The sequence below is a fragment of the Lactuca saligna genome, chromosome 3 (assembly GCF_052625555.1).
Source record: "Lactuca saligna cultivar CGN05327 chromosome 3, ASM5262555v1, whole genome shotgun sequence".
Classification (NCBI taxonomy): domain Eukaryota; kingdom Viridiplantae; phylum Streptophyta; class Magnoliopsida; order Asterales; family Asteraceae; genus Lactuca; species Lactuca saligna.
Genome location: NC_136419.1, coordinates 6,850,003 through 6,862,552, shown reverse-complemented (window position 1 = coordinate 6,862,552; position 12,550 = coordinate 6,850,003). Strand labels below are relative to the sequence as shown.

The following is a 12,550-nucleotide window of genomic DNA, read 5'->3' as shown; positions in this document are numbered from 1 at the left end:
GGGAAAAAAAAAGTGAAGGAAACATCCCTTCCACACCCTCCGGTCTAAGAACTCCATTCTTATCATAGGTCTCCTTAAGTTATATCATGCATTTGATATGCGTGTTTGTTTTGTTTTTTTGTTTTTTTTTTAATGTAATATATAAATATAAATGTATGTTTGATTGAAGATTTATTTTTATTATTTTATATAAATTTCGTTTCCATATGAACTTCAACTATGTAAAAAAGAGTTTAAAATCTATAACCTAAAAATATTATTAACAAGAGGGGCTCATTTATCAATCTAAAATTTTGACGATCAACATGATTTTCATTGTACGGTTAAAATGCAAAAAACAACATATTATATTTATTTATGTATTTTAGCATCCTATTATCATCTTAACAAAAACGACCTTGTTAGGTGGAATAGGAATGGACACGCCTGCTGCAATCTTCATTGAAAGCCACCACAATTACGTTGTTGAAGCATGAAGTTGTACGCCAATGGTAGTGATGGGAGCGTGGATTAGAACATAAAAAATTAACTATTGATTTATTTCTTAGAGTACGCTTCAGTTCTTATTAAGTCTCTCAAATCGAAAATCAAACCCTAGCTCCATCTATTTTATCTCTGTTTTGATATACAAAGTTGAGTTTAATCAACGTATAAAATTAGGAATAGTAAGACGGTGAGAATGAACGATTGGATTGGAGGAACTGACGTTGTCTCTAAATGGACTTCAATCGATTTTAGGGCAACCATCAGAAGGATATCTATGAAGATGCATAGGCGATTGCGATTCGGTGACAGAGGTGGTGGAGGGGCTGGCTCCAAAATCTTGAACTGTACCCGACTAACTTAGGGTACGATTCATAAGCTCATCCAAAATTAATGTTATATGTAATTATAACATAATTATACTTATATTTTTTATTAAGCCATAGAATTTTGAAAAATACATTCGATTATAATATTGAATTTGAATAATAATATACTTTTAAAATTCTATCATATTGTACGAACGAAATTTACAATTTACATTGTAATATAAAATGTTTTTTTAGAACATTATTAACTATGTCAAATAATTTTTGTTGTTAATATAACTAAAAAAAAAAAAAAAAATTAGGCATATCATTAGCACAAAAAAATGACAATAGCAACTCAAACAAAAAGCTCGACCAAAATTACAAAAACAATCTATGAGCAAAATAACATAAAGTGCATTTAAGATAGTGACTTTTAGTCGCTATTATAAAAAAATTATTATTTATACTTATATTTGTAAAATTTTATAAAGTATTGATATATTTATTTGGAGACAAAGTACATTAAATATATGTTTATTAACAGGATTTTAATACAGTAGAATCAGATGATGTCCTTCTTCTTTAAAGTTAAGGTTCAAAATCTTATCGTAAATATCGATGAAATTATATGTTAGTTTAGAAGTAATTTATATTTGACGGTTAAAAAAAAAGCTATAATATTTAACATAATCATAAAGTGATAAATGTGCTAACATATTATTGTTAAATATATTTAATACACCTAAATGAATATGGTATTATATGATGATTGCTAATGAATAGAAAGATAAATTTTGTATATTAATTTATTAGATATTTTTTTTAATAATATATAACGTTTATCCTAACGTGTTAATTTATTTTTATAATATATTTATCGGTTTCAATATAAAAATTATCTTTATATTAATTATTCATAACTATAAAATCAATATAATGATATAAAATTACTTTTAATAGTTATATGATAATGATATTTCTCCCTTTTTAGTTTTACTAAACACTAATATATTATTAATTTATTAATATTAATATAGAATTTGCATTAGCAAAAGAATGTTCTTTTAGTTGTTAATTATTATTTTTTGATCTTTACGCGCATTTTTAAATATATATGTAATTTTTGGGCCGTTTAGGAGAAAAAGAAAATGTAGTTTTTGATTACTTTAATTCCAAAAAGCTATTTTTTCTACTATTATCATTTCACTTTTGTCTTTACCCTCCCCCACTCTCTATCCCCACTTTCCCTTTCCCAAAACTTCTTCTCTTTCTCATTTCTTCTTGAATTTCAAATCTAGGGTTTCTCAATTTCTCTCTTTCGATACACATAACTAACAGGCCCCTTTCCCTATCTCCACAGATTCATCTGGTGTAAAATTTTCTCTGATTATACACTATTCGAATATAACCACCCACTGTTTATGTGTTAACTCCGCTGGTGTAAGGCTGCAAGCTTCACACTAAAACCTTTAATTTTGCAGCATAAAGTTTCAATTTACCCTAATTCGCTTTTTTTATATGGGTTAAATCGAACTATTGACAAACCCATGAAAAACCCTTGATTAAATTTTGTAGTTTTTTGTTTATTTTTGAAGGGTTTTTCATTAAATTCCCTGTTAGTGTTTTTTCTTGCTCAATTATGATTCATTTGAATTAAACTGAAGGATTTTCGAAAGAAAGTGGTGTCTTTTGTCAAAATTTTGTTTATTTTTGTGGTGGGGCGGGAGAAAGTTTACTGGGTAAATGCATGGATGGAAGGGAAGGAATGCCATCGTTTTATCTCAACAGAGGGATTGGTGGATCGGGTTCTCATGCCGGGTCGGGTAATTCACAGGGTGTTGGTTTACACGCCCCACCACCTGGTTTCAAAACCCAATCAAACCCTAACATGTCTCCCCATGGCCATAGCAGCATGAGGGTAGGTTCCATGGGTCCAACATACCAAGCGGAACACAATCCATCACCCAATTTTCCTCATGGCATTAACATGGGTGGCGGAGGCGGCGGCAGTATTGGTGGTAGCGCCGGCGCTAACAGCGGTGGGACAGTCGCGATTACCACCCCTAGAAGTGGGACTGACTCCTTTGGGAAGAAAAAGAGAGGGAGGCCTAGAAAATATGGCCCAGATGGATCACATATGGCTTTAGCGCTCACACCGGCATCCATGGCTGCTTCTCCTGGTTCTCTCACATCGACCCCAAAAAAGAACAGGGGGAGGCCTCCTGGGAGTGGTAGAAAGCAAAGACTTGCAGATGTCGGTATGTCTACTTACCAAATTAACTTGCCTGAAATCTGAATGATTTGATAGTTTTTATCCTGTTCTCATGCTTGTCAATTCATTTCGAATTTATTAAGCAAACAAAGGGAATCTCATTAGTGAATGCCCCATGCACACTCGAATCAAAATGATATATGATTATATGAAACTTAGTTCTTACCCTTGTCCTCAAGCACATTTAATCTACATGTCACTAGAATGCTAGCTTATGTGGTTAAACTTTAGAGAAAGTTGTATCAAACCTCTGGTTCATCATTCTTGAATGTAGTCTAATTATATAATAGAAGTTTTAGTTTTCATATGCAGAAGTGAACTCGTGCAAATAGCAAGTAATTTAGGTTTATCTCGCGTAGGAAAGTTTTCTATCTCATGTAAGCAAATGTTTTGTTTGTGTTTTATTTCACGTATCCTGGTTACATGTTTTGAGCATTGATCCTACTTAGTTGATGCAAACAGAGAGATCAATACTAGACCTAGAACATGAAACTGGTGTAAATGGAAACATTTACTTATCTTGAATTATATCGTATTTTGTTTTCGTCGTATATATATATATATATATATATATATATATATATATATATATATATATATATATATATATATATATATATATATATATATATATATATATATAAACAAAACTTGTGCCTTTGGTCATATCGTATTCATTCTCGAGCTTTTGTTTCTATTCCTGTTTGTTTGAAGAATCTCTGCTCTGTGTTGGTATCTTTTTGTGCCAAGTGCTCATTTGATAATCCAAAACGCATTTCGCTTTAATGTTCTTGACTTTTTTTTCCCATTACATTCATTTTTATCCTCTCAGGTGAGTGGATGAGTACATCGGCAGGAATAGCTTTTACACCCCACATCATCCATGTTGCAGCTGGAGAGGTAGGTACTCAATGGCCCATTCATCGTACACATCAATTTTGCTAGATTGTACTTTGAAGCATAACTAATCTTTGAACAAGCGGGTTGAACTATTAGTCTAATACTGTTTGACCTTTTTTTAAAAAAAAATGTTTTTGAAAAAGGAAAGGAAACTAATTAATTGGATGGCTGTACTGTACATTGCAGGATGTTGCAGCAAAGTTACTATCTTTCGCACAACAAAGGCCAAGGGCTCTATGCATTTTGTCAGGCAACGGTGCTGTTTCTTCAGTCACACTACGCCAGTTTACATCTTCTGCTGCCACCGTGACTTATGAGGTTCCTCAACAAATTTACTTGTATTTTATGAAAAGTTCCAACACTTTCCTTTTTGGGTCTATAATTAATAATAATAATAATATTAATAATGTGGAATCAAATCGTGGTTTTTTTTTATTTCTATTTGAAAAGTTAGATTCATCAAATAAAGTGAATCTTACTCGGTTGAATACGACCTGTTTGTAGGGCCGTTTTGAGATACTATGTTTATCAGGATCTTATCTGCTTCCTGATACGGGTGCACTCACCAACCGAACCGGTGGTCTTAGCATATCGGTTTGCAGTCCTGATGGTCATGTCATTGGTGGTGCAATAGGCGGCAAGCTGATCGCATCCACCCTGGTCCAGGTATCTTTCTCAATTCTTTAATCTTTAAAGAACCTATAAAAGCTTTTTAATATTTGTTTTTCCAGGTGGTTGTATGCAGCTTTGTTTATGGTAATAACAATTCAAAGACAAAGACTAAAGATGAGACATACACACCTTCAAGAGAGGAAAAGAGTCCTGGTGCTGGTGGTGTTCAGCCGAATGAAGCTAGCTCTGCTCCTACTAGCCAACAACAAGCGGTTGCTTGGCCGCCAGATCCCAGAAACTCACAGCATACTGAGATTGACTTAACCCGTGGATGATGGTGATGACTGTATAGGCGCGTGTTGTTGTAAATGCAATCAATGCCTCCCGTGAAAAAGAAAAGAAAGAAACAGAGATTTGATGAGATCTTAAGCTCTTATGATTATTATTATTATTTATTATTAGCCTCCTTAATGGTCTTCGTTTATGTGTAGATTATAGATGGGATTGTGGGCTAACGTATCTGTAATCAACAAAGTCTGAGAGTTTTTTCTATTTTTATTTTATTTTGAACTAGGCCTAGCTTCAGGAAGGAACTTTATTATTTTCGAGTCGGAAGTAATCTTCTACATCTTCAATTGTTAGCCTATTTGTGACCAGTCAGTCAGTAGTCATTGACAAACATTGGTCAATTTGATGGAAATTTTTTAATTTCTAGCTTTTAGATTCTCTCTGTACATCTGCATTCATGGTGATTTACTACAGATTGATTGTTTTTTATACGTTTTCGACTTGTGTCAGGGTTTATTTCATTTCTCTTCGGAATGATGTTATTCTGGGGTCAAATATAATATTCCGTTTATGTTTAATATTCATTGGTATTATGGTAAAAAAAATTATGTCAAATATTTAATAGCATGCATAACATAAAATTAACATTATCACCGTCAAACACCAAAATCCCATATATAATGAGGCTTTTAACAGATTTAAAAGATAAAACATATATCTACAATCTCAATATAAATATATGAAAAATGAGTTGTATAATAAATTAAAATTGAACAATAACATTAAATGAAATAAAATATGTTACAATCAAGTTGAAACAATTTAACAGTGAAACAAACTTACATATGATTATAATCTGATTTAAAGAAATTACAATTAAAAATGAAAAACACCAGGAGGTTTTTTCTTCACGAATCAGTGGATTGAGTAATTTCTTCTTTAGTTGTATGCTTAACTATAATTTTTTTGAGATATACTCCACAGCATGCTTATTCACCTTAAGAAATAACCACCATTTGGATCACCACTTTTATATAAATAAATAAAATAAAATTTGAGAGAGAGAGAGAGAGAGAGAGAGAGAGAGAGAGATCATGAAGCTCCTTACTCTACTCAAGTCATCCACAATGCAAATAATATATAAGTTGAATAAGGTGGTGGCTAGGATTAAATGAATGTTAAACTGAGTGTAGATAATGAAATGGAGTAGAGTTGGATGAAAGAGTTCAATGATTATTCAACTCTTTACTAAGGTTCAATAGAGAGAATAAGATGATCATTAGGATTGAATGTGTTTAATGAATTGCGGGTAGCAAAAGTAAAGTCGAATATGTATTTAATGGGTGATATAACGATTATTTGATAATCCATTGAACTTTATAAAATTTGTATTCAATAGATGGTCTCCCAACAAGGTTCTTACTCTTGTTCATAAGTCACAAGGTTAGCTCACATACATACTGTATAGCTTTATATACTGCTTTATAGATGATCCTTAGTACAATAACTTTCATAAAAAAAAAAACTTTTGAAAAAAAACGCAGAATATAAATTACTTTATAAAGAAAAGAATTCACAAAGCTTGTAAAATCACTCTATATTATAAGGGTATTGTAAGATATTTTTTTTTATAATTTATGATACCTATGGAAAAAATATGCATGATATACCTTACTGTTTTGGTCATTTGTAGTGATTACCAACCTCATTAGTCATTACAGTGTTTTGAATACCATAACATAAATTTATGAAAATAGATTTTATCATATTCTGTAACCACATTCCACATTCCACAAGTAAGCATACTAAGTTATTATTAATATTAATATTAATATTAATATTATTTACATTCCCCAGAGGCAGAGCTAACAATCTTTAGTGCAAAAGCACATTCCACGAAGACCACGACACCACCCACCGGAAAACCCTTCGTTTTTGCAAACGAGACCACAGTTATTGTTGCTGACACACCGCCCTTTAAATCCATGGCTCTGCGACTCGCAGGTCCTCCCCTCTGCCACCATCATCGTCCCACTCCCACCTCTTTCTTCTTCATCTGTACATTCAGCACTTTGATTATATATATATATATATATATATATATATATATATATATATATATATATATATATATATATATATATATATATATATATATATATATATAATAGAACAGGAAAAAAGAAACAGATCGAAAGTTATGTCCATGTAAATAAGTAAGCAAGCAAGGAGATAGAGAAACTAACATGTAACCAAGAGGAGTAGGAGGACCAGGAAGACGCCATTGATGTTGATTTTCTCCATGGTTATCTATGCTATGTAGAATTGAACTATGTGTGTCTGTAATGTATGTGGTTTGGGTGGAGAAGATGGTTTATATATATGGGCATCAATACAATAATGGAGCTAGATCGAATCATGCATGGGAAGAAGTAGGCTTCACGTGTTGAAGTTGCAAATAAGTGACGTTCTTGACAAGTGTCTATAGAGTCTCTACACGTATCTTTCACTTTTATATATCCGCCAAAACTTTGAAAAAAGATACATCTTCACGAGAAAATGATATTAAAGGTGAGAGAGAGCATCTCCATCATCATTTCATACCTGTTTTTCATGTCTAATGCATTGTTAATCATATTTTACTTGTATGGCATTCTTTATGACTTTTATGATAATTCTCAAAGACAAAATTGCAAAAATGGTCTGGTTGATAAATGGGATAATGACTTTTATGATAATTTTTTATATTTACCTCTTCAACTTGTTAAACTGTATATATCCGGTCCTTAGGATAATATATTTCTCATTTTGTACACATTTAATCTTTAATATTTTTTGTACACATTTAGTCCTTAATATTTTTGTACACATTTAGTCTTTAATATATATTTTTTTCAAAATAAGTTATTTTTTGTTTTTGTATCAATTCAGTACTTATGAATGATTTATTTAAGATTTTTCTCAGAACATCTAACATGGGACTATCATCGATGACAGTGACGGTTCTCTTTGGATGCCCGCAGTGGCACCAACAACCACTGTTTTTTCTGTATGCAGTGTAAAATTTTCGATTTTTTCCTTTTTTCTACTTACCGGCAACACCTACTACCAAATCCTGTATCCATCCCTGATTGATGAGGTATTTGGGGTTGCTGATGGTTATGTCCATCGTGGTCTCGACTGTTTTGTTACATAGGTCTTGTGGTTTGACTTAGGTTAAGATTACTCCCGTTAAAATATAATATTTTTTTACTTACGATTTTATAAAAAAAATCCATACATGCATTCATAAAAAACGTATGGATATAAAGATCGTAATTAAAAAATATATTACTTTTTAACGAGAGTAATCTAAACGAAAGTTGTGGTAGACTAAAATACAAACGCATAGATATAAAGATCGTTAAAATCCGAAATAGTATGAAAAAGTTATGACGTTCAAAACACATAACCTAAGCAACAAAATAGTCGAGATCGCGATGAACATAAACATCAAAAGCCTAAAACACATCGTTAATGATTGTTTCATGTAAGATGTGATAAAAACTTAAAGAAAACATTCATAAGTATTTAGTAAGTACAAAAACAAAAATAAATTATTTTGCAAAAAAAAAAAAAAAAAAAAAAGTTAAGGACTAAATGTGTACAAAAATATTAAGGATTAAATGTGTATAAAATGAGAAATATATTACCCTATTAAGACATTTTTACCGGTTAACCTGAAGTAACTGGTCATAAGGACTGAATGTGTACAGTTTAACAAGTTAAAAGGGTAAATGCGAACAAAAAATAAACTCAGTGACCAAATGTGTACAAATCGAAGAATATATTACCCTTTTAAATCATTATCCATTGATAAACTTATGTGTGTTTGGTCCAAAACAAAATATTGGTGCAACCATTGGTCCAAAATTAGATATTTTTATTGGCTTTGATCCCTATCAACTTAAAAAGACCATTATACCCCTTATATTTTTTTTGCTATTATTTTATTATTTATGCTTAATATTTTTAGTTATTTAAAACTAAAAAAATGACCCACCTACCAACTCATCTCTCTCTCTCTCTCTCTCTCTTACACACACACAGATACATACACACACATACACACACACATATATATATATATATATATACACACACACACACACATACACACTCACACACACAATGGATATTTGTATTGAAGATCGACTAGGAGGAGCTGAACAAAACATCCCTTGCCATCGTCTTCTTCACCTACGCCTATAAAACCTTCAATGATCGACATCCTCTGTTGGGAGGCAAGAAAGAGGAAATGTAGACTAGAGAAATCAAGTTTCATGATCTAAAGGAGGTGATGGCATTTTCTGATTCACCAATGATGGCGATTGGAGAGTTCAGTTTAATTTGTTTACACCGAATTCACTGGTGCACCTTGTCTCTGAAAACATTCAAGCCCTCTATCTATGAAAAATGGTTTGTGTGTTTGCGTGTTCATCCTCGTAACCCATCATCTATTCTCCATCAAATTTGAAATTATTGTGTGTGTAATTATCCTTTTAAACCCTTTGTATGTATGTATGTTCATACCTATAAAAAGAAACATACACTTTTGTGTGTTTTTGATTTTCAGTAGGATCAATGATGTTTTTTGTTTTTCTTCTAACATATCCTTCGTCTACGAATCTGGCATCGCAAACTTCTAAGTTACAAGTATTGTTACTTAATTTTTTGATTTTCAGTGAATGTATCTATGTGTGTGAAGTATGTATGGAGAGAGAGAGAGAGGGGGGGGGGGGAGAGAGAGAGAGAGAGAGAGAGAGAGAGTTTTGTTTAACTTTAAGAATAAAAAATAATAAAAAAAAAGTTATTCAAAGGACATATTAGTTATTTTAGGTTGAGTATGGATCAAAAACACACAAAAATATTAATTATAAGGACCAAAATCACACAAAATATCTAAAATTAGACCAGTGATACACCGTCAATTTTTTTGAACAAAGAATATATAATTTTGAAAACCACATGGACTATCTTTGCAATTTTGTGAATTCTCAATTTTATTTGACATTTCTAAAGAATGATCTTATAACTCATTTATATGTGTTTGGAGTATTTTCTCTCAACAAATGAATACTTTTTTGAAAAGTAAACCAATGACCATTGTACGACACCGTATATTTGCAAAGTGAAATACTAACATGATTCATATGTTACAAAATTGCTTTAAGGAAGTGCCTGTTTTTTCCCATAACATATATAAATTTTTTGCAACGGAATGTTCATTCCTCATGCGGTCATGTCCATTCTCACACAGATGGATAGTACACAATACACACCATTTGTAAACTCCAAGCCCGTATATCATATAGACATATAGTAATCAAAGATTCATATAATTTAACAACACATTAACATTTAAAAAAAGAAAAAAAAAATTGTTTAACAACTTAATTACAAACAAACATTTATAACCATGATGATTGCTAACTTATTGCTATATTGGCCGAAGAACCACCACCTCTCATGAAACAACATTTAAGCCAACACATTAATTAAGCAGCTTCTTTATATCCTTCTGCAACAACCACAACACAACCAAATTAAAGAAAACTTTTTAACATACCATTGAAGCTTTTAAATCAATGACAAAGATTAGAATATAAGAAGACATGGTTTTTACAATTACCTCTATGCTGAGAGGACTAGTGGTGGGTGCATAGCGACTAACAACCTCTCCTTCTCTGTTGACTAGAAACTTTGTGAAGTTCCATTTAATGCTGTCACCAAGAAACCCTCCTTTGCTTGATTTCAAAAACTTGTACAAAGGATCAGCATCTTTCCCATTCACATTAACCTACATTACGTTACATTACTCCATTGTAAGTCCTCTATTAAGTTGTTCTTTCTGCATTAAGTAAAAAAAAAAATAATAATAATAACACCAACCAACCTTGCTAAAGACAGGGTATTCTGCTTTAAATCGAGTGCAAGCAAACTCCTGGATTTCTTCATTGCTTCCAGGTTCTTGTCCTCCAAACTGGTTGCATGGAAATGCAAGGACTTCAAAACCTGTAAAATAACAAACACGTGTCAGAATCCAAAAATCTATTCCTCCTCATAAAATCCCAATTATAAAATATGAAACCTTAAATGTGTCAAACAAAAAATCCAAAAACCAACCTTGATCCTTGTACTTCTGGTACAAAGTTGTCAACTCAGGATAATTCGAATTTGTAAAGCCACTGCACCAAAAAAATAATGAAATTAATGAGAAATGTTGTACTCTTTATGGTACTGATGATAAAATAAACTAAAAGTTGAATCTTTTGGCATTAGAGTGAGATTTCATTGGATTATGTAAATATAAGAAGCTAATTTAGATACATACCATTGTGAGGCAACATTAACAATCAGCGAGACTTTTCCTTTGTACTTGCTAAGCTCCACTTCTTGTCCTTTAACGTCCTGAAACAATGAACATAAATTAAGGGATTAGGAAATAATTTAACACCGGCAATCATGCAACATTCATGGAAATAATCTTATGCTACCTAAAACAATAAAAAATACTCTCTCTTTATATATCTGTTTTAAACTTAATCACTTCATAGAAGTTCCTATTTTAGAAGTTCCATACTAACCATATTGCTAAAAATGACATAATGATCGCAAAGATCATCACTAACGACTGCATATATAATCTTAATCTTGCAAGTTTAGAAAAATGACATCTACTTTTGTTCATCATGCCCTATGATCATCTTGAGATTTGAAACACAAAACTACAGCTGCGATCACAATTCTTTGCTTATAGCTTACAACTGAAACACAAAAGACGATTGCCTTTTTTTTTTTTTTTTTTTTTTTTTTTTTTTAAATTACCAAACAAATACACCGATAAAAACATGAACACGTAGCCTAAAAGTTGTAACGATCGTGAATTTTAGCAAAAACTGCCAGGCAAATTGGTTTTTTGTTAATTTTTGTAAACCCCACAAAATAAATAATCAGGAAATCAAGGCAAGTTGCAAAAAAATCTCAACCCCATGATCCAAATGGATTTAGTTTCTATAATCGCATCACATCTCTGTATGATTTAACAAAAAACTGATCGTTCGAAGAAGCTCATATAACAAAACCTTACTTTAAAATATAAATCACAAACAGAGCCACATGATGAATGAAACCAGCTCCAAATTAAAACCCTTAAATGAAAAAAATTAGAAATCATCTAACCTTTACAGTGAAGGCATAAACTGATTTCTTGGTTTGAGAGGCCATCGTATAATTGATACAGACAAAATTTGTAATCTTTCTGAACTGATTGTGCAAGAAATCGAAGAAAACTTGTGTGATTTGAGACAACAGAAAAGGCTTCAATTTATACGAAAGAAAGATGAAATTTTGGGGAATTAATAGTCAAAAGCAAGAATTAAAGAATTCGAGTTTCTTTTTGTGGATGCGTATGAATACCGAGCTCGCAACGTGTCTTTGTGGTGTTCTAGAGAAACGCGTTGGTATGTGGACAAGATACAATTAACGGTCAAGATGTGATCTAAGATTGATCAACGGTTAATAACGGTGTTTGATTGAGTGCAAGATGACCATGGAAGAAATATTACAGTTTAGACCCTTGTAATTTAAAATATTTCTAACAATAAGCCAAACTATTGTTATTTAACAGAAACAAACACCGATA

General features: G+C 31.7%; 3 protein-coding genes across 3 annotated transcripts; 1 reads left to right on the top strand and 2 right to left on the bottom strand.

The window, feature by feature from the left end:
* The first annotated feature begins 2,007 nt into the window (after positions 1-2,007).
* On the top strand, positions 2,008-5,299 carry LOC145034346 (AT-hook motif nuclear-localized protein 5-like). Its single transcript, XM_078982735.1, has 5 exons — positions 2,008-3,052; positions 3,899-3,966; positions 4,153-4,284; positions 4,471-4,632; positions 4,698-5,299. Exons 1-5 carry the CDS (start codon positions 2,542-2,544, stop codon positions 4,911-4,913), a joined length of 1,089 nt encoding a protein of 362 aa, XP_078838861.1. The 5' UTR covers positions 2,008-2,541; the 3' UTR covers positions 4,914-5,299.
* Positions 5,300-6,573: 1,274 nt separating this feature from the next.
* Positions 6,574-7,302, bottom strand: LOC145033387 (defensin-like protein 1). The gene is made up of 2 exons (XM_078982020.1): positions 7,113-7,302; positions 6,574-6,922 (listed from the first exon to the last, which is right to left on the bottom strand). The coding sequence occupies exons 1-2, from the start codon at positions 7,168-7,170 to the stop codon at positions 6,732-6,734; spliced, it is 249 nt and encodes an 82-aa protein (XP_078838146.1). The 5' UTR covers positions 7,171-7,302; the 3' UTR covers positions 6,574-6,731.
* A 2,887-nt stretch (positions 7,303-10,189) lies between these two features.
* Positions 10,190-12,323, bottom strand: LOC145034345 (putative phospholipid hydroperoxide glutathione peroxidase). Its single transcript, XM_078982734.1, has 6 exons — positions 12,088-12,323; positions 11,240-11,316; positions 11,032-11,093; positions 10,802-10,920; positions 10,538-10,705; positions 10,190-10,426 (listed from the first exon to the last, which is right to left on the bottom strand). Exons 1-6 carry the CDS (start codon positions 12,130-12,132, stop codon positions 10,400-10,402), a joined length of 498 nt encoding a protein of 165 aa, XP_078838860.1. The 5' UTR covers positions 12,133-12,323; the 3' UTR covers positions 10,190-10,399.
* Positions 12,324-12,550: the final 227 nt, after the last annotated feature.

Bases quoted from the DNA above. Each gene is read 5' to 3' on its own strand.
- LOC145033387 (XM_078982020.1), bottom strand. From the start codon at position 7,170: ATGGAGAAAATCAACATCAATGGCGTCTTCCTGGTCCTCCTACTCCTC. The intron at 6,923-7,112 runs GTTAGTTTCTCT...CTGAATGTACAG, and splicing joins CCTACTCCTCTTGGTTACAT to ATGAAGAAGAAAGAGGTGGG.
- LOC145034346 (XM_078982735.1), top strand. From the start codon at position 2,542: ATGGATGGAAGGGAAGGAATGCCATCGTTTTATCTCAACAGAGGGATT. The intron at 3,053-3,898 runs GTATGTCTACTT...TTATCCTCTCAG, and splicing joins GCAAAGACTTGCAGATGTCG to GTGAGTGGATGAGTACATCG. The intron at 3,967-4,152 runs GTAGGTACTCAA...TGTACATTGCAG, and splicing joins TCCATGTTGCAGCTGGAGAG to GATGTTGCAGCAAAGTTACT.
- LOC145034345 (XM_078982734.1), bottom strand. From the start codon at position 12,132: ATGGCCTCTCAAACCAAGAAATCAGTTTATGCCTTCACTGTAAAG. The intron at 10,921-11,031 runs GTTGGTTTTTGG...GTTATTTTACAG, and splicing joins CCAGAAGTACAAGGATCAAG to GTTTTGAAGTCCTTGCATTT. The intron at 10,706-10,801 runs GTTGGTTGGTGT...AACGTAATGTAG, and splicing joins AATACCCTGTCTTTAGCAAG to GTTAATGTGAATGGGAAAGA.